Genomic DNA, 20,338 nt, shown 5'->3' on the forward strand with positions numbered 1-20,338 from the left:
AAGCTGTCTGCTGGGAGCAGCCCAGGCTCCCGGCTGGCAGCAGTTACCCAGAGCCGGGGCTGGCTGCAGCTGGGAGGCCACAGACAGTACTGTTCTACAATTCCTTCTTTCTCCAGCTTGTTTGCTTCAGGGGGATTTTTAATGGGGGGGAGAGGTAGAAAAGAAAAAAGGTGGTGGTTTTTTTTTTTTTAAAAAAACCTTTTTTGGGGGATTTGGTTTTTTTTTTTTTTTTTTTTTAAGCAAAACCTTGTTAGGGAGATTGGGTTTTGTTATTACTAATAGGAAGACTTTGTCTCAACATCCCTGTGAAATCAGTAAAGGTATTAGATTGTGTATTTGAATATATGGAAACTGTGTGCATGTATGAAGGGAATAAGTCTGAATAAAAATCCATCAGCCTGAGAGAGAAGAAGCTATATACCTGTCAGAGCTAGAAAGGAAACTATTTTTGTGCTGTGGAAGTTGGACATTTTTATTTTTGTTTTTTGCTTGTCTTGTTAAGATAAACTGTAAGAATTTTTTTTTAGGAGGAATTTCATTCTTGTTCTGCAGATATTAAATAGGCTCATTATCATGCAGACATGAGTTCATACCTTTCAATAGGTACTTAAAAGAAACTCACTTTATTTGCAATTGAGAGATAAGATTTACTTGCCTTTATGAGTAGTTCAGTTCAATGTACAACCAACATTAATATAGATGTAAAGATGAAGGAAGGTAGTGCTTATTTCTTAAGTACTGTGCTAAACTTTTTGGCTGGCTGCAAATTCTTGCTTTGGGATTCCCTAATAGAAAGAAGTACAAAATATTACTCTTACAACCCACCAAAAAATGTTTTGCCATTATCTTTTAAATTGAAGGATGTGCCTGTACCTTTTAGGTACCTGTATTAGGAAATCTTAGTCCTGTGTAAGTGAGTTAGAAGAGAAACTCCTGTGGGGATCCATCTGAGATTACGGATTGAACTCACCCAGAACTTGCCACCTTCCAATCCAAGCACAAGGCACACTTCTTTCCTCTAGCACACGTATATGGCAACATACATATTTTAAATAAATAAAATAACCTACCCAAACAAGATGCATGCTCTTTCTCTGCAGTGAGAGGACAAGAGAACAAGTTAATGACAGATGTTAGTCATCTCTTTGTGCAGTGGTGTTCCATCTTCTAGCCCTGGAGGCTGGACAAGGGGCATGGAGTCAGTTAGTGGGCCGGGATCCTGTGCAGTGTTGGCACATGGGGTCCATCTGCTGGTGTGATACAGCATGCTTTCCTGGCCCTGCATGTTAGCCTGATCCCACACACGTGTCAAATCCTACATGTTGACGTGTTCAAGCATGTAGGGCCAAGGTATTGGGCCTGCAGCAGTTCCCACAGGTCTAGAAATTTGGTAGTAGAGGAGCAGCTACCACTGCTCTCCTAATGCCAAATGTCCAGATCTGTGGGGAGCCCCACAACTCAGATGAGATGACTACAGGCCAGTTCTAGCCTGCAGTCTAGAGGCTGAACATCACTGTCTTAATGCAATACTAGATGGTGCTCTGTTGCTACAGTAATGAGTACAGTACAAGAGCCTGGAGCAGGATGTTCAGTATGTGGTTTAGCACAAGGTTTGGCAATGTAAGGCCCACAGGCCAGACTTGCTCCAATGGTTCCATAGGCCTGATCTATAGAACCAGGGGCTTTACCTGTACCATGCTGTGGTTGGGTGGTAAGGGAGATTTGTTATTTGCAAGTTGGTGCTGCTGTGGCCAGGCACCAAAGGGCCCCACTCCAGCTGGGCAGTAGGGGTTTTGTGTGTTGGTGTGGCCATGTTTTGAGGGGAAGTGGCAGCAGTAACGTGGGAGCATCAACCTGTGTAGGACCTGAGCTGGGTTGATCCAGTCCATGCTTCCAAAGCCTTGCCTACCACTGGTTTAGTACAGTTCCTGGAGTCAGTGGAGCACTACCCATATATCCTTTTTGGCTTTTTAAATCAAGTAAAAAGGTGTTTCCATTTCCCTAAGCAACTATTTCTCAGTCTAGTGGATCTAATTTATTCTTACCTTATGGCAACACCTCAAGGGTCCAGGCAGGGATCAGGGCTCTGTTGTGCTTGTAAATGTACAAATCTATAATAAAGCCAGTCTGAGATTGTGAGCCCTTTGGGGCAGAATCATGAGACTCAGCAGGGAAATCAGATAAATGAGGGATGGGGCAGAGGGAGGATGAGCTAGAGTCAAAACAAATGGGTTTTACCCCATCTAGCAATTGTCTCGGCTCATTGCCTGCCTGTCTTTTGTCTGATACTGTTCTGCAGCCATAATGACAAATAAGTTTAAAAGCCTTTTAAAAAACCCAGAAGGGATGAGGAGCTACAAATTCTTCCCAAACCTTTGACTGCTGAAAATGCTGCACTTTTTCTTTATAAAGAAGTGTGGAATTGAAGAAGGCATAATCAATAGTGTTTTGACTAACTTAAAGAAGCTGAAATCATTGGTAGAGCAACAGCAGCTTTTTGTGAGTCACTAATTGTCAAGTTGAAAGATAGGGTAAGGCTAATTCATAAAACTTTTCCTGATATTTGCCCAGTGTTCCCAAATCTCATGATAAGTCTTGTGATGTTTGCTGTTCTTAAAGCCCTGACTCCTAGAGTCAGTTATCTTGTAGGAGGCCTAAGTGCACCCTATGGGCAAGATGGAAAACCCTGATTACGTACACAAACATACAACATAGCAGGGGTAGGCAACTTTTTTTGGCCAGAGTGCCAAAAAAACCACAATGTCTACATTGGAAGGTGCTGGAGTGCCGGCATGCCAGAAAAACAAAATGAGGGCAGGGGGTACATGGCAGGATGCACTGCATATTAGTATAGTTAATAATAATAAATTTTGCCTTTTTATGGTAAATACTAGATTTTTCTAAAAATTGTAAACCTGGTGACAATAAATAAAATGTTGGATGCTACCTTTGATCTTGTGTATTTGTTTTGTGTGGATTGCCCCTGCCCCCCAGCCCTGCCAGAGGGGCCCCTAGCTGCCAGGGCTATGGGGCCAGGAACCCAGGTCCACAGCTCCCTGCTCCCAACAGATGGCAGTGGCTGCTGCAGCGGGAGCTGGCTCCCCCACTGCTGCTACCTGCCGACTGTGGCGGGTTCAGCTGTGGGGTGGGGCTGGCTCCTAGTGGCAGCATGCACTTTTGGGGGCAGGGGGACCTGCACCCCCAAATCTGTAAGGGGCAGCGTGGGTGTGCAGTGCGAGCTCGTGCTCCCCGCCATGCTGTCCTCCCCCACCACCTCTGCAGAGCAGTATGGAACCTGGCATGGCATAGTGGGGAGGTACATGAAAGCTGCCTGCTGCGCTGAGCTCCCCATTGCCCTGGCCACACTTCCCCACGCTGTGCTTCTGGCCCTGCTGCCCTCCCACGGGCCCTCCGGAGCACAGTGTGGTAGAGTGGCAGCACACATAGGGGCTGCCCAGGGAAGCTGCCTGCCACCGCAAGCTCCGTGCTGTGCTGGTCACACTTCCCCTGTGTGCATGGGGGCAGCGTGGGCAGCAGTGCAGAGTTGTGCCCCTTGCTGCTGCACCTGCCTGCAGGGGAATTGTGGCCGGGGCAGTGGGGAGCTCAGAGCAGCAGGCAGTTTTTTCATGCACCTCCCTGCTGTGCCCTTCAGTGTTCCACATGCTGCTCTGCAGAGGCAGCAGGGAGGGCAGCACGGTGGGGAGCACTGCCAGCATGTGCTGCCTCCCTAGAGCCTGGGGCTGGGAGGCAGCTGGGGCCGGGAGGCAGCAGCTGTTAGCAGCCTCCCACCTGCAGCTGGCCCAGGCTCTGGGGTAGCTGCTGCCAGCCATGGTGCCCGGCCTGCTTGCAGCAGGGCTTGTATCTTCCCAGCCACCTGCTGGGATCAGCCTGGGTTCCATGGTTGGCAGTGGCGTGCCAAGCAAAATGGCCTCGCATGCCATGCTCAGCACAGGTGCTGGGGGTTGCCGACCCCTGCAATATAGTCCAATTATTTCTAAACCTAATGATTTGGAGTCAGGGAGTACACATTTTTTAATATTTAGGCTAGGCGGTAGCATTCACTTTAAATTCTCTAGTGGTTTTTTTGTTTTTAACAGCTTTTGGTAGACGTAGTCTATTTTATAGGAATCACTTATTTTTAGTTTTGTAAAGGAAAATGGAGACCTTGAGCCCTGCTAACAATCCACTGAGTTGTGAAATTTATGTATGGGGGGGAAGGGAGCTGTTTATTTGTTTCTTCCTTTTGTAAACACTGCTAACTAAAATATAAATATAATAACATTTTACTCTAAGCTTTGGCTATATTTTCAATTTTTTTTATGTTTACAGGATTTCCAAACTCTTTGATATGGCTGAAACTTCTTAAAGGTGGCTATCTTGAATAGCACATGTCTGTCTGTATCTGTTTGTTTTAAACTCAAAGGCCATAATTATCTTAATGTGCTTGTTTGTATACCACTAATAATTTTGTTCTAAGTTGATTCTAATCCCAAATACATAAGAACTGGTGTGTTTGTGTATATCTTTAAAATAAGGAACCAACTCTCAAAGCCTAACTTTTGAAATGTTTCTCAGTTTTCCAGGCTCCAATTGTCTTGGTGCCAAGTTGTATTCCAAATTTTTTTTGCACAGTTAGAAGTTCCTCAATTTAGTGGTTACAGAAATGCTGACAGACCTGATTGTATATGATTGTGTGCATTAGTTTCAAGCATTCAATTCATTTTTTTTCCTTTTAAGGTCAGTCTTTCATTACGTTATTGTAAACAGCACTGCTTGAAATGATCAACACTTCTTTTTCTTCCTTCCTTCCTTCCTCCCCCACAAATGACTCTCATTTCCTAAAGACATTGACTGTAATACAATTCATTTTGTCAGGTTTGTTGCTTATCAAAAGAGATATGTATTTAATGGCTCCATTAATGCTACCTTGGTGTACTTTTTTTTTAATACTCCCCAAAGGCCCTTGCTATTCTTCTCTCTTTTTTATTGGTGGTCACTAATAATTGCCAATCTAACTTAAACAGCTCCTGTAAGCTTATGCAAACTGACTGCATATTTATCTTTTCACTAAAGATGAAACATCTATTAAAAAATTAAGGGCAAGTGTTTCTTTCAGGCATAGATTTCCCCTGCAAAAAAAGTCTTGAGCTGTTGCTAAAACTGGCTGCTGTGGACTTTTTCCTCCCCACCCCTTTGTATCTACTAGCTGCCAGTGTAAATGAGTTTGCTTACACTAATGGTGCTGTTCTTGTCTTGAAAGCCTTCAGTTGTTCAGCTTGGTCTAATGTATGGTTAATATCTGAGTGCTGCCCTTATGCAGTGTCACACTACGGAAATGAACACATTGCACGCAACTTTATCCATTCTCCCCTTTCTCACCAACCACCCCCAACGCTCATAAATGCATGCTTGGACTTTTTAAAATGGGTGGTTTCTCTGTTAACTAATCATACCAGACACTTCATAAAATAAAAAAAGAATTTTGGAAGTGTATGTGACATTGCCAGAGCTGTGCAGCAGTGTCGGTGTTTCACTGCTAGCTGGATGGAAAGAGACCAAATCCCAGGGTAGTCTGACTTCAAATAAATGGAAGTGGGGCTTATGGCAGAAAGTGGGTGTTACCCTCACTCAGACATACCCCTTGACAGCTGTGCTACTAATGCTTGATGTTACTGTTAAACTATTTTAACATCCAGTTCCTTCAGGGGTGCACCGATAGAGATTTTTGGGACTGATTTACCAATAGCCAATTTTTAAGGAGGTATATTGGCTGATACTGTTCTGATTTCCGAAACCAGCCCAGTGGCTTGAAGAGCTGTGCCCAGCTGGCAAGTCTGTGGTGGGGGGTGCAGATCAAGGCCCCTGCGGTGGGAGGGAGGGAGGGAGTGGGGCTGAGACAAGCACTGCCTAGCTGGGGTGGGGTAGGGTTAGGGACAGAGCCACAGCTTGTCTGGAGGGGGGTGGGGGGCAGCTCCTGCTGCTGTGCGTCCTCCAGGAGGGCACAGGAGGGGGGCATGTGCCCCTGGATCTGTACAGGGTAGGGCAGGCTGGGGCCAGGGCTATGCCAGGCTCTTCCTGGCTGGGGGGGGAGGCTGGACTGGGCTGCACTCAGGATGAGCGGTGGCACTGGGCAGGGGCTATTGGGAGGGGGAGCTGCAGCCACCTGAAAATTCACTGTAGCCCCCTGCCAACCACCCCTCCCAGCACTGCTGCCACTGCCCACCCCAAGCATAGCCCAGCCCAGCCCCTGCTGGGAAGAGCCCTGTGCTGCCTCAGCCTGCCCCACCCCATGCAGATCCAGGGGCACATGCCACTCCCACCTCCCCATGCCCTGTCGGACAAGTGTCTGGGAGCTGCCAGACAAGCCACAGCTCCATCCTGCACTTGCCCCAGTCCCACTCCCTCCCTGACTGGGGGGCCTTGATCACCCCCCACAATGCCCCTTCCACCACAACAGACTTACCAGCTACACGCAGTTCTCTAAGCTGCCGGGCTGTGCTCCACACCACCTACGTCCTGTGCTGCAGCTGCGTGCATGCACGGGCCATTTATTGGCCAAAGTATTGACCATATTAGGCCAATTTCTGATACAATTTTCTTTATATCAGTGCTGATCTGATATCAAATCAATGTACCAGTGTACCTCTAGTGACAGTTATAGTCTCTGAAGTGAGGTTTGGTCCTAGCCTGTTGGACCAGTAAACTTTCTAGAGGCTGTGGAAGGATGCCACCTCCTTAGAATGACTCCATGAAAGAAAGATAGTGTAAAAATAAAGGAACAAGTAAGTGGCAGTCCTAAATTGAATGTGAGCGGGATGGGCGATCCTAGCTTCATCTCCCTTCTGTACTTGCCTGCCACGACTTGGATTTGAAAGAAAATTGAGGAGATCTGTGATCTTTTCAATGCTAGAGATTAATAAACACCACCCAGGTGTTATATGCTCATGGTGTTGGTTTATTTTTTTTAAATAATGGTACAGTAACTGTAACCTTGCCAGTTACTTCATTAGTGAAGCCCTCCAGTGCCGCCGAGCAGTTCATCCAGCACTGGATACTTTCTGGCTACAATGCAGTGCTCAGAGTTCTGAGCACTAATTATCTTATTAGCAAGGCACATTCCTCGCATCTCTCATGTAAGTCTTATACTGGGATCAGTCCCAGTTGCTTCCCTGCATCCCACATTGATGCCTCTGGCAGTGTTGCCCCGCTGGGATTGGGCTCCTTCTGCCCACCCATTGTCTTTCACCCATGGGATGCCTCGTTCTCTCCATGATTCCCTGCCGCGTGACTCTGCCAAGCCTCGGCTCCCACCACACTCTCCAGAGCCACCAGAATCTCACGGTACATAGCTTGCCCTGAATGGACTCTCTTCATCTAGGGTCCTGTAGTCTTGGCATCTCTTCCCAGTCACCAGGCGGGTTCCTTGTATTCTTCGCCATCTGGGGTTCCAAATGGCCCTTGCTGTCTCCTTGTGCCCAAAGGCAAAAGGTATATGCCCCGCCACTGGATTTATACAAGTCTTGGCAGACTAATCACCTAGCCCTGCTCTGGGTGTGTGATTTCCCCCCCCCCCCCCCCCCAGCAGGGTGCATGGTCAGGTAAGTCATGCCCAATCCTGTTTTAGTAACAGGACTCCTGCCTGAGCCCCTGTTTCAATGAACAAAATACCATATTTACTTGCATATCACATGCACCTTCCATCCCCCTCCCCCCCCCCCCCCAAATCAGCTGTCCAAAATTGGGGTATTATCTTAAGTGAGGAAGCTAAATTGCTGTAGTAGAAAAAAGGTAGAATAAAGTAAAGAGGCACTGTGACTCATGGTTGTCACTTTTCCCTGGGGCTGCAAAGACTGGGGGCAGAGTCCAGTGCTAAGCTTCTTACAGCTGTTGGTGAGGCAGGAGCTTTTGGGTAAAGAGCCACTGAGCTGGCTGAGGGTGAGTGAGCTGCTACATCCAGTCTGTAGCATCTTAATGAGGCTTGTGGTGTCAAATCAACATTTTATTTACAGGAACTTTTTATAAAGAAACATTTACAGACCTTATGAAGAGAGGCTGAGAGCCATGGGACTCTTCAGCCTGGAAAAGTGCAGGCTCAGGGGTGAGTTGGTGGCCACCTGTAAGTTTTTTTTATCAGGGGTGCTTACCAGGATATGGGAGAACATCTGTTCACGAGAGCACCCCAAGGGATGACAAGGGTGAACGGTCACAAACTCCTCCATGACCATTTCAAGCTGGACGTAAGGAAGAACTTATTTACTGTCCAAGCCCCAAAGGCTTGGAATAGATTGTTGCTGGAGGTGGTTCAAGCACCTTCTTTGAATGCCTTCAAGAGACATCTGGATGTTTATCTTGCTGGGATCCTATGACCCTTGCTGACTTCCTGCCCCTGGGGCAGGGGGCTGGACTTGATGATCTTCCGAGGTCCCTTCCAGCCCTAATGTCTATGAAATCTACAGTAAAAACAAGTCTTCCTACTGCCTTTGCAAGGATCTGGGGCCCAACCATGTTGCTGCCCTGCTATACCCAGAAGTTCCTGCTGTCTTATTCCAACTGTCTCCCAGGATACCACACTTCCTGGACACTGTGTTTCCAGGAAAATGTACTGTCATGGGTACAACCCAGATGGCAAGGGTCAGGGTCCAGAAGCTAAGGGTCAGTAATACCATAAGTCCAAAAGAGAAAGTCAAGGGTTGCAATACCAGCTGCCAGTTGAAGTTTGATATATCATACCAGGGATCAAGTGGGTCCATGGTCAAGGCCAGGCCAGGGGTCAGGAGCCAGAGAATCCAATATAGAGGATGGGGTAAGCATGAGCCAAGGTACTTGGGGTCCTAGACTGGAGGCAGGGCAGAAGGGTCTGAGATGGAGGCAAGTTGGGAGTAAGGCAAGGATTCAGAACAAGAAAATCCAAGACGGGAACAGAAGTTACAATGGTCAGGCAAGGAGATCCACACTATGGATACTAAGTATTGTTGCAAGGACAAGAACCTGCAGGTAGCGGGAAGGTTTTATAGCCTTCCCATCAGGGGCTTGTGACCCCCATTGGTCCTCTTGGGTCATGTAATCTCCTGTTAGGAACCTTATGGGAGGGCCGAGACCGAGCTGGAACAGGTTTGTGGCTAGTGAGGTAATGCTGCAGCTTGGTCCTCTACTTGCAGATTCCATAGATTGGGGTATGAATCTCAGGGGCCCTGGTACTGACTTTGTCACACAATCAGCTCTAATGCTGGAAAAGTGGGACTGGTGCTACTCAACCAGGGGGTGGGGGGCAGGTGCCAGACAGAGCCATGAGCAGCTTGTCTGGGGGGGTGTGAGGGCGAGTGGTTCTCTCTCTGCACCCACCCCAGGAGGTTATGGGGAGCGTGTGCCCCTGGGTCTGCTCGTGGGGTGAGGCAGGATGCAGCTGTGGGCTGGGGGCTGCATCAGGCTCTTCCCAGCAGGGATGCACAGCAGCAGTGCTGGCAGGGGGAAGTTTGGGAAGCTACAGCAAATTTTGGGGTGGCTGCAGCTCCCCACCCTGCTCCCAGTGCCACCACCACCCATCCCAAGCTCAGCACAGTTTGGCCCAGCCTCTTCTGGGAAGAGCCCAGCTTAGCCCCAGCTTGCAGCTGTATCCTGCCCCACCCTGCCCTGTGTGGTTCTGGGGCACACCCCTCCCCTGTTCTCTCCCAGGGTGCTTGCAGGATGGGAGCTGTACCCACCCCTCTCCCCTCCCCGTGCCACTCAGACAAGCTGCAGCTCTGTCCCATGCCCCACTCCACCCCAGCTGCCCCAGCCCCACTCCCTTCCTTACTATAAGGGCCTCGCTCTGCCTTCCCCTCCCCCCATTCCTACCCTCGCTCCTTCCCCCACACCAGACTTACGAGCCTGACACTGGTCTCCAAGCTGCCTGGCTGTATATCGGAATTGGATCATTATCAGCCAATATGCCTCCTTAAAAAATCAGCCATTGCTATCAGACTGAACAATCTGTCGGTGCAACCCTAGATTTAGCTGATTTCAGTCAAACTGGTTTATAAAACTTCTGTCCCAGACCCCTTCCTAGTTCAAGTTAAATCACGGTCCCCCGGCATGCTTTCCAGCCCTGGCCTGGGCTGTGCTGTCTTCTCCAAAGGAGGAGAGTTGGGGGGGAGTGGGGAAGGCAGGGACTGGTTAAACTGGAAGAGGGGTTAAACCCACCTTCCCCTGAGTACAGAGCTGCCCTGCTGCTAAACTTACTGAAACTTACTGCTGGCTACGACAGTGGACTATAAATCACAGAGGCACCTGGAAGCCAGAGGAGGAAGTGATGAGCAACCCTGCTGAGTCCTGCTGCTGTGATGGTGGACTGCAAATCCCAGAGATCTCAGGGGCAGCAGGAAAAGGAAGGGAACACACAGCCCATTCTCTCTACATGCCAGAGAGCTGTGCTGTAGCACCCTGGAGCTTATGGCCTGAGAGAATACAGGTGGCTGCATTTCCGGAATCAGCAGTAAACGTGTGTCCAGTTGTTTCTCAGTTTTTAATCTCTGCAAATTAGACTAACTTGCAAAGACTGAATTGATTTAGCCTCAGGCTTTTTGACTGTACTTAGGCCTGTTTTGTCAACAAAGTGAAAGGTATACCCTGAGAGAGCTACTGAAATAGACTGTGGTAGTCAGCAGAAGACACGGGTACATCTACATGCTCTGACTTTCAGGTGGTGGCAGAAGCCTTGTATGACTCAGAAAAGCGGCATTAATCTGCCAGCAGAAAAAGGGCATTCAGCTGCCATAAAGCAGCTTTGTATGGATGCACTTGTAGTTCTGCTTGCAGACCTATATAGCATAGATCCAGCCAGAGACAGGCAAGTTCTTCCTACTGTCTAGTAGCCAACAAGTGGAGCACTGAGGACATGACAGTGTTGCTTCTCTCAGTTCTGGTGCCTGCTGCCTTTCTTGTCCACTGCAGCTACAAGAATCGTTTGTAGCAAAAGTCCCATCCAGCTTTTTCATCCTTGAAATGGAGCATTCTGGTAACCTATAGTAGTTGTATTTACAGATCACTCTCATTGTCATGGTGCCCTGTGACCAGTGGGGTCCCCCAAGGCTCTGTCCTTGGACCTATATTGTTCAACATCTTCAGTAATGATGTGGACATTGGAGTCAGAAGCAGACTAGCCAAGTTTGCTGATGATACCAAACTCTGGGGTAAAGCATCCACACCTGAGGACAGGAGGGCAATCCAGGCTGACCTTGACAGGCTCAGGAAATGGGCGGATGAGAACCTGATGGTGTTTAACACTGAAAAATGCAAGGTTCTCCACCTTGGGAGGAAAAACCTGCAACGTCCTTATAGGCTCGGCAATGCTATGCTGGTTAGTACTACAGATGAAAGGGACTTGGGGGTAATGGTTGACCACAAGGTGAACACGAGCTTTCAGTGTGATGCTGCAGCTAGTAAAGTGAGCAAAACACTGGCTTGCATCCGTAAATGCTTCTCAAGCAAATCCCGGGATGTCATTCAACTGTTGTACTAGGCCTTGGTGAGGCCGCAGCTGGAGTACTGCGTGCAGTTTTGGGCTCCACAATTCAAAAAGGATTTGGAGAAGCTTGAGAGTGTTCAGAGAAGAGCCACACGCATGATCAGAGGTCAGGAAAACAGACCTTATGATGACAGGCTGAGAGCTATGGGACTCTTTAGCCTGAAAATGTGCAGGCTCAGGGGCGATCTGATAGCCACCTATAAGTTTATCAGGGGTGTTCACCAGGATATGGGGGAACGATTGTTCACCAGAGCGCCCCAAGGGATGACAGGGTCAAACGGTTATAAACTCCTGCAAGACAGTTTCAGGCTGGACATAAGGAAGAATTTCTTCACTGTCCGAGGCCCCAAGGTCTGGAATAGCCTGCCATTGAAAGTGGTTCAAGCACCTACATTGAACACCTTCAAGAGAAATTTGGATGCTTATCTTGCTGGGATCCTATGACCCCAGCTGACTTCCTGCCCTTTGGGTGGGGAGCTGGACTCGATGATCTTTCGAGGTCCCTTCCAGCCCTAATGTCTATGAAACCATTGAAACTAGAATCTTTGGAGTTTTTAGGTGCCAAGCTAACAATTCCTACCGAGGCATACATGAATTGAGATTAATTCAGAGACGTATGTCTTGACAAACGTTCACGTGATGGGAACAGGCTCATTCCTGACAGCAGGGTGATACCCCTTGTCAAATTTTTGTTTCTGTTTGAAATCATGTGTATTCTAGAGCTGTGGGAGGAGGAAAGGGGTGGGGGGATAGGATTCCAAGAATGTTGTTAATACAACCAGAATGGATTTAGGGAAAATTGTCGTTCTTTGAAATGGCTGAACTGTTTTACCTGAAATTGTCTGACTGAATATTTTTGAAGATGTCTGCCATGGAAAATTTTAGCTTGAAAAGTGTGGTAAACTTTAAATTCATTGCTTTCTCTTGTAAGACCCAATTTTTAGCTGCTTTTACCTATAAGCCTTGCTTGCTACTTTCACTGCCAGTAATATATACCTCAGCCCCTTCTATAGCCCTCTAATTCTCTTCTTCATGCTCCCTTTGTGAGTTGCCTAAAATTTGTCATTTTAGGCCTATACAGCTATATCTGTCGTTTTTTGTCTATATGGATATATGTCATTTTCTAGGCCTATATGGATATATAGGTCTCTGTATCCCACTTCCACATCATACCTTCTGCATGTACTCCACAAACAGTTTCTCCCCTTCTGCTATAAAGCACAAATTTCCCTCAACTGTTTCTGGTCTTCCTGCTTTGATTGGCTAAAACAAATGATTTTTCCACAATCGGTTAATTAGATTAACTCTTGAAGGGAATCAAGAGAAGTAGAGGGGCAGACACAGGCAAGTCCTAGAAGGGCAAGGAAACAAAAATAAAGAAGTCTGCAGAAAAATATTACATTCAATTATTATAGAATCAAAGTCCATGGGGAGATGAAAAGTGTAGGTCATACACCTGAAGCATTCTCCTGGCTGTCTGTAAATTTGGAAAGGTAGCACCTAGTTGGTTCATATTTGATTAATGTTTTCAAACCTTTATGCAGCCACTTATTTATTTCATTTATTTATATGGAAAACTGAGGTTCTGGAGCATAGTTCTGGTGGCCATGGAACTGCAAAATACCTGAAACACTATTTATCAGACAGCTGTATTTACCTTAGGAGGCTAGTTTGAATGTTATGCTGCTTTTGCAATGTCTTAAATGCATGGCTCTGTAGGTTTTAGACTTTAAGTATAATATTAACTCTGACTTTCTTGTTTTCTGGCTTGTCTTTTGGTTCTTGAATTAAAATGTTCTCTTGAAGTCTTATTTCGCATAAGTTACTAAAATATTTATAACATTTAAAGTGTTTTTGTTTGTTAACTTCTCATGACCACTCTGGCAGCCTAAGAAAAGTGTCTGTAAAATGCAATGGAAACCTGTTTCAATATTAAGCTACTACTATAAAATATCATTTTAGAATGTGCCTCATGCATTGCACAGCAATCAAAACCAGGGCATTATTACCAGAAAAGTGGGAGGCATTGGAAAGAACAGATTAAAAGTATAAAGGGTTTATAATAGTGACTACCAGCATAGGACACTGGAGGGCATTGCTACTTTTAGGCAGTCTACTGGTTTGGTTTTGAAAGGGATTTAGTAGAAAGCCTTGGTGATGCAAGGAGCTGGGAGGAGGATAGTATTCATCTTAAGACAAAGGACTGATGGGTGCTGAGAGAAAAGACAGTAGTATCAAGAAGAAAGAAGATTGTTAAGAAGAGATGGCCAGACTAGATGATGAAGCGAGGGGAGAGGGAGGAGGTGGAAGGAAGAAAGAGAACTTCACGTAAATTAATAAATAACCTTTTCAAACTAAGGGCTTAACTGTCATACTAGACTTAACAACCACAAACCTGAGAAGAACTGCTTGAAAATGTTTTGTTTTAACTGTTCAACAGAATATTGAGGTTTTAACTAGTGAATATTCTTAATTTTAAAAATGTCTGTTTGTTTCTCATGGAAAATGTTAAACTTTCAGAGAGAGAAAATTTGTTTTACATTAAGTAAAATTCTCCTTAAATGCTGCTGTAGAAAACGGTGATTTTTTTTTTCCACCATACTTTTAATAGAAAATCTCATTGAGAGGGTAAAACAAACAGCATGGTAGCTCTAGTTTCTACTGGTACAGCAGCATTAAAGTACACATTCCATTTGAAATCTAGTTAGTCATTTTCTTTTTCTTTTTTTCTCTCTTCTTTTCTTTTTTATCTTTTGTTATTTTTTCTCTCATTCATCTTTATTGAACAAGTAAATCTTGCCCGTGAAATTTGAGGATTGTTTTTAACTTCACTTCTCTGAAATACTCTCACAAACAGCAAATGAAACTCACTGACTGTAGAGAGAAACAGTACAAACTAGAAAGAAAAGATTCTTGATCACCTACACATCTTCAAGCTGGCTACCACAAAGGTTCCAAAAAGACTTGATTTTCATAGAATGGGTGCTCAATGTTTTCTGAAGATCAAGCCAACTTACAGGGATCCATGCATCCAAAACATATGTGCCCACCTTGAGTCTCACTAGTCATTTTGAAAATATGACTTCTAGTTCATTTGTGGAAATCTAGCTTTGCGTTGTTTGGTTTAAGAAAAAAACAAAACTTGACCCTGTATCCTGTGCACAAGTTGTTTCTTCCTGATTCTGGCGTAGAGCAATAGTTTTCATGTATACAGTATCTCATGAAACAAAGCATGTTTCAACCTGTGTGGAATGCGGATTCCTTTCTATTGGGCGTGACTCATTTTTTATGAATGTCTAGGCAGACAGCTGTATCTGAAAATATGATGCATTCAAACCTATGAGTCAATTTCCTCTTAAAATTGTAGCATCTGTATTTGGTGCCTGTTAGCTACTGAGGGTGGACAGAATTTACAGCTTTTAATAAATCATCTGGTTGGGATTGCCTGAAACCTATTGAAAAAGAATGTGTCTAGGACGGTATTTGTTTGGATTGTTAAATCCTTTGAAATGAAATGGAAAGGGAACAAAATACTGCTCCTCCCTTCCATCCCAATTCAGGGAGTGATATGCCTTTTGGAAAGATGGAAGGAAACAGATATCAAGCCTAACCCTCTCAACCACTACGCTTCTGGGGGAGACTAAAGCTCTCTTTTGTCTGAACTATACTTTTTTTGGTTTTTTGTTTTGTTTTGTTTTTTTTAATCTAGGCGTGCTAAGTGCTCATTTTAACTTGAAAGTGTGAACAAAGTGGACAGAAGCACACTGGATGCGATCACTGACCGTTGACTTCTAGCACATATGCATTTTAAGGCAGTAGCATCATACTGTTAATATAATTAATTGTATGTACTTTGCATTATTTGTAGGTGAGGCATGTTTTGAGACCTAGCTAACTTTTATGCTTTTCAGAATAACTATTTTGTAGAACAGGTTTTTATGTAAGGCAGCTGGAACTGATTGTGGTGAGCCTTAGAAGGGACAAAAATCATCTGATGTCCTGTAGGGATGTAAATGGAAGCAGGAGTGAGGTAATGGTCTGAGCACTTACTAAAGGATAAAATGCTATTCCCTCTGTCCCATGCTAAAATAACAGCAAAAGAGGCCTGGGACAGACTAGAGAGGGTACCAGGTAACAAAAACTGCCGAGTGCTGGCAGGGTTAGTTGCAAACACGAACGCTCCACAACTGGTTGGTTCCCTACGTGGTAGCAATTCTGTCTTATAGGAGTTGGGGATGGATACAGCTAATTTAATTGAAGCTATCAATACTACTCTCAATAGCTTGTCATGAAAGCTTTGAGTTAAATTCTTCTGGGCGTTAGGTACCCTGAAAGCTTTTCTTTGAAAACTGGCCAGAAATCGGTTTCATTCAGATGTAGAACTTTGTTCATTTGTAGCATACTGCAAATGAGTCTCAAAGCAAAGATCTTTTTGTGGTTCTCTCTCTCTCTCTCTCTCTCTCTCTCTCTCTCTCGACAACTGTGTTTGGAAATTCATGCAAGTATTTTATAAAAATAATATCCTTATGCCTTCCAAATCCCGGGGTCTTCTCACTTGTTTCCTCTCTCTCTTCCTAGTTCATTGCTCCGTTATGGTGGAAATCTGTCCCTTCAGAGTGCCATGAGTGTCCGCTTCAACAGCAATGGAACCCAGCTGCTGGCATTGCGTCGGCGCCTTCCACCAGTCCTCTATGACATCCACTCTCGCCTGCCTGTTTTTCAGTTTGACAACCAGGGTTACTTCAACTCGTGCACGATGAAGAGTTGTTGTTTTGCGGGCGACCGTGACCAGGTAATGGGCATAGAATGCAGTCCAAAGTTTGCATGTTTATTGATCTCTACAACAGTAAGCTTCCTTGACCATTTGAGATTTGACATCTGTGTCAGCTTTCTCTCATTTAGAGGATAATTTTCAGTCCCTGGTATGTGTCAGGTTATCTTCAAAATTGCTTAGTACTGAAACTGAGAAAGCTAATGCACTCAAAAGAACATAGTACACTTGAAATCAGATCAGTATAGTCTATAACTTGACTGTTTATTCACAGGAAACATATAAAATGATATGAAAAGTCTACTTAACCAGGTTCAGTTCCATGAATCAGACACTATTACCTATTTAAGAAAAAGAAACTTAACATTTGAAGCTTCCTTGTATTTTGCTGCTATCTAAAACTAGGAGTAACAATCCCAAAAAACCTACAGGGTGCATCTACACATGCAGTTAGTGCACCTGAATAAATTCTGGTGCAGTTCATGCCAGGGTCAGCTTCTCCCAGTGTTGGCTCTGGATTTAGGACCCAGAGACCTTGTTCTGGGGGTGGGGGACCACCCTCAGACCGACTACGACCTTTCCATTCAATAATAGGCAAATTTTATTGATACACAGTGATAACAGAAAAGAAACCATACAAGTATTCTTCTTCCCTCCTGACGACTTTTCATTCATGGCTATCTCTGGTTAGTTGTAGCCTTCCAGGTCTTCTCCTAATTTGGTCTGTTTCCCCCCAAAACCGGGACTCACCCCTGCCCCCCACCCCGATCTGGAGCCTTGTTGGTGTTACTTATCTTGTGTTATGGGAAAGTATGGTACATATTCCTTTAGTTCCCAGCCTTGTTGTGTTAGACAGTATGGCATATGCCCCCTCAGTTCTCAGTCTGTGTCCATTCATTGGCCTTGTTATGTTAGATAGCCTGTCTGTCTCCAGGGCCGTGAAACTGAGACTGAGACATGCAAGCTTCTTGGAAATTAGTTAACCCCTGCTGCCCATCTTGAACCCTTTTAATGCATATAAGTCAATATATTTTATACCTATAAGTCAATTCCCCCCAAACAGACTTTTAAATGCAATTTCTAATCCAACACCAGGTGCAGCATCATCACATGCACCTGGGACCGCAGCAGTTAGAGCTGGGGTGCTGTAGCCCCAGGCTGGCAGGGGGATCAGCCCCAGGCTCTGGGTGCCAGCGTCAGGTGATAGAGGGGCTGACTGGGGCACAACAGTGCTAAAGCAGGGCCGGGCAGCAGCCACCTCCTGCACTTTAGCACCCTCATGCCCCAGCCAGCCCTAGTCACTGTCTACATGAGCATTTCAGCAGAGTTAATTACTCTGCCATAAAATAGTACTGTTGGGGACCATACTATCTTAGATCAGAGTTAATTTATTGCGCCCTGATGCTGGCAATTTATTGCGCTTGTGTAGATAGTGAAGCTTTACTGCAGAACTAATTAATCAGCTCTGCAGTAAAGCGCACATGTAGATGTGCCTACATTGTAGACTTCTAGTTCTTAATATTCTTAGCTAAAGTGTTTTGTTTTATAAGTAACATTCAGTTCCAACTATTGACACCCCAAAATCAGCACAAAATCTGAAAATTCCCCTCATTGATCATAAATAATCTGCAATCAGAACTTCTATTATTGCTGTTGGGTGTAGAGCAAAGCCCCTCAGTTAGCAGAGCTTTACAGGATGTATTTACCTTCCCATTTTCTTTTTGCCTGGCGGACTAGGTTTGCAGTGCCTGGTCTGTCCATGGGCCAGATCCAGCTGGTGCTCCCAATCTGGCACCCAGGTGGTCACAGTGGGTACCATCTGGCCATGCAGAGGGGCATGCTGGCCCCAGTACAGCCCCACAGGGAAAGGAACTTGACTCCTGCAGAGAGAAAATGGGGCATGGTTAGGCCCTAGGAGGAGGGGGCATGGGCAAGTTCCAGCTTAGCCTCTGGTGGGGAGAGAGAGGGTGAGCCTCCACTCTAATGGGAGCAATGGGGCGGGGCCCACCTCTGGAGTGGGGAGGGAGCATGACCCAGCCCCAACAGGAGGGAAGGGGGCTTGGCTCAACCCTTGGAGGGAAGGGGATGTGGCCAGGCTCTAAACCAGCCCCATGGGGAGGGAAGAGGGCATGGCCTGACTCTGATCCAGAAGTGGGGAGGCATGACCCAGCCCTGTAGGGGAAGGGGGTGTAGCTTGGCTCTGACCAGCCACTCATGGAATGGGGTTTGGCAATTTTGGCAGGGGGAGGGTGGCTGTATTAATGGCTACCAGTCCCTCGCTGTCAAATTTTCAGACCCATATGTGGTCCCGAGGACCAAATGAAATGGCTCTGTGAGCCGCATTTGGCGTGTGGGCTGGAGGTTGAGTACCTCTGGTCTAGAGAAATAGGCATGTTGAATGATTTTTCGTGGCTTCTTTGTAGTCCTGTTTGGAGCCTACAGAATCCAGAACCAAAATCTGCCTATAAAATCAGAAGTTTATCTTACGGAACTTGGAAAGGACAAAAACATTTACTGCAGAAACAAATGAACTGTTGTTCGGAGGTAAATCGGCTGCTGGTTTTTTGGGTCTTCAATGGAGTAATCCTAAAGAAGATGCTAGGCTTTCTCCTCTAGAGGTCAGAGTAGAACTACATGAACTTTGTAGAACTGTTCACCTTCTCATCTTTACCTCAGGACCCAAATATGAATTTCAGTTTTCATTCTTATGTCTTTCACACCACATTTTATTTGTGTAGCCGTTATTTTGATGGCAAAATACAGGCATTCTCTGCTGCACCCAAACTGTGCATCAGAAACAGGGATTTTATGCAGTAGTATTTAAAAGCTGTTGTGATGCATCTCTCTACAATATTCACAAAGCTAAAAGGTTACTTTGTCCAGGTGAGAAATTGCCTTTAAGCATTTTGTACTGTGTGAACTTGGAGGTATAAGAAAAACATTTCCTGTTGAAGTTTAGCACAAGGAAGGGTAAGAAGGAACATTCTTCCACACTTTAAGTCTGTCCAAAACCTTTCCAGCACTGCAAATTCTCCTTTCGTTTTTATTTTGTTTTTGTGTGTTTTTGGTTTTGTTATAATGTGGCTTCTTGAAACCTTTCACTGCCACTCAACCATGAAATATGTAATTTTAATATGTTGAATATCTTAACTGACTAAACATCAAATATTGTGTTTGTATGTGGTATGTTTAGCCATCTGGAGTAATGGGAATCTAGAGTGACTTAGTGGACTACAAAAATATATTCATTAGAATATCAAAGTCAAAGATGCCACAAAGCAATAATTTAACCAGATATGTTTGAAAATATCCCGTGATAAGTTTGGGTATTTGACTAGTCAAAAACATACTTAGCCAATTGGCTGGTCCACTATTGTCAAATAATGGTCAAATATTTTAAACATTCATTTATTAGAATAATGAAGAGAGAAACTTAAACTTCAGTAGCTTGTTTTCTGTAATTAGCATCAGTACCTAAGTTGGGTTATTTAGAATTTTATTTCACAATAAATTGTAACAATTTTTTATAACTATCAGTTTTAGTTATGTGAACATGTAAATGATATTCAAGGCCTGAACAGTTCTTCTTTTCCTTGGCTTTTGTCCTGCAACTCTTGACCACAGTAAAAAAAAATTGAAAAAAATGAAACAGGAGGAAAAAAATATATGACAACTCTGAAAGACTAAAGCAGTTTTTAATTTGCGGTTACACTAGGTACGCAGCAGGTCACCTCCGCAAGCATTTTCCTGTTTCCATTTGGAGATGCCTGCAGACAGCAGGTGGCTAGTAGGGGAAGCTTTTTCTATGCTGCTGGTTTTCGTTCTTCCCTCAGCACAGAGTAGCTCTTGCAATCCCACATGGCGTAATGGGGGAATGAAGCTGGAGGAGTTTAGGAGAGAGGAGCAAGGCAGGGGTTGCCTGCTTCTAAAAGACAAGAGAATGTGTGAGTCTGTGTCCTACCCCTGCAGGACTGAGGGGCCAGGCATACAGTCTTCTCACCTTTGCTAACAGAAGATGTTGCGGGGGGAGGGGAGGGAAGGTATATGCCACTATCTGTGCAAGG

General features: G+C 45.2%; 1 protein-coding gene across 1 annotated transcript in view; it reads left to right on the plus strand.

Annotated features, from left to right (window-relative positions):
• DCAF5 (DDB1 and CUL4 associated factor 5) overlaps positions 1-20,338 on the plus strand; it is a 132,927-nt gene that overhangs the window by 48,656 nt on the left and 63,933 nt on the right. The window contains exon 6 of the mRNA XM_019519167.1: positions 16,082-16,295. Within this exon, the coding sequence (XP_019374712.1) occupies positions 16,082-16,295 (214 nt within the window). The remainder of the gene's footprint in view (positions 1-16,081; positions 16,296-20,338) is intronic.

This window comes from Gavialis gangeticus, unplaced genomic scaffold (assembly GCF_001723915.1).
Source record: "Gavialis gangeticus isolate Ggan-Ray unplaced genomic scaffold, GavGan_comp1, whole genome shotgun sequence".
Taxonomy (NCBI): Eukaryota; Metazoa; Chordata; order Crocodylia; family Gavialidae; genus Gavialis; species Gavialis gangeticus.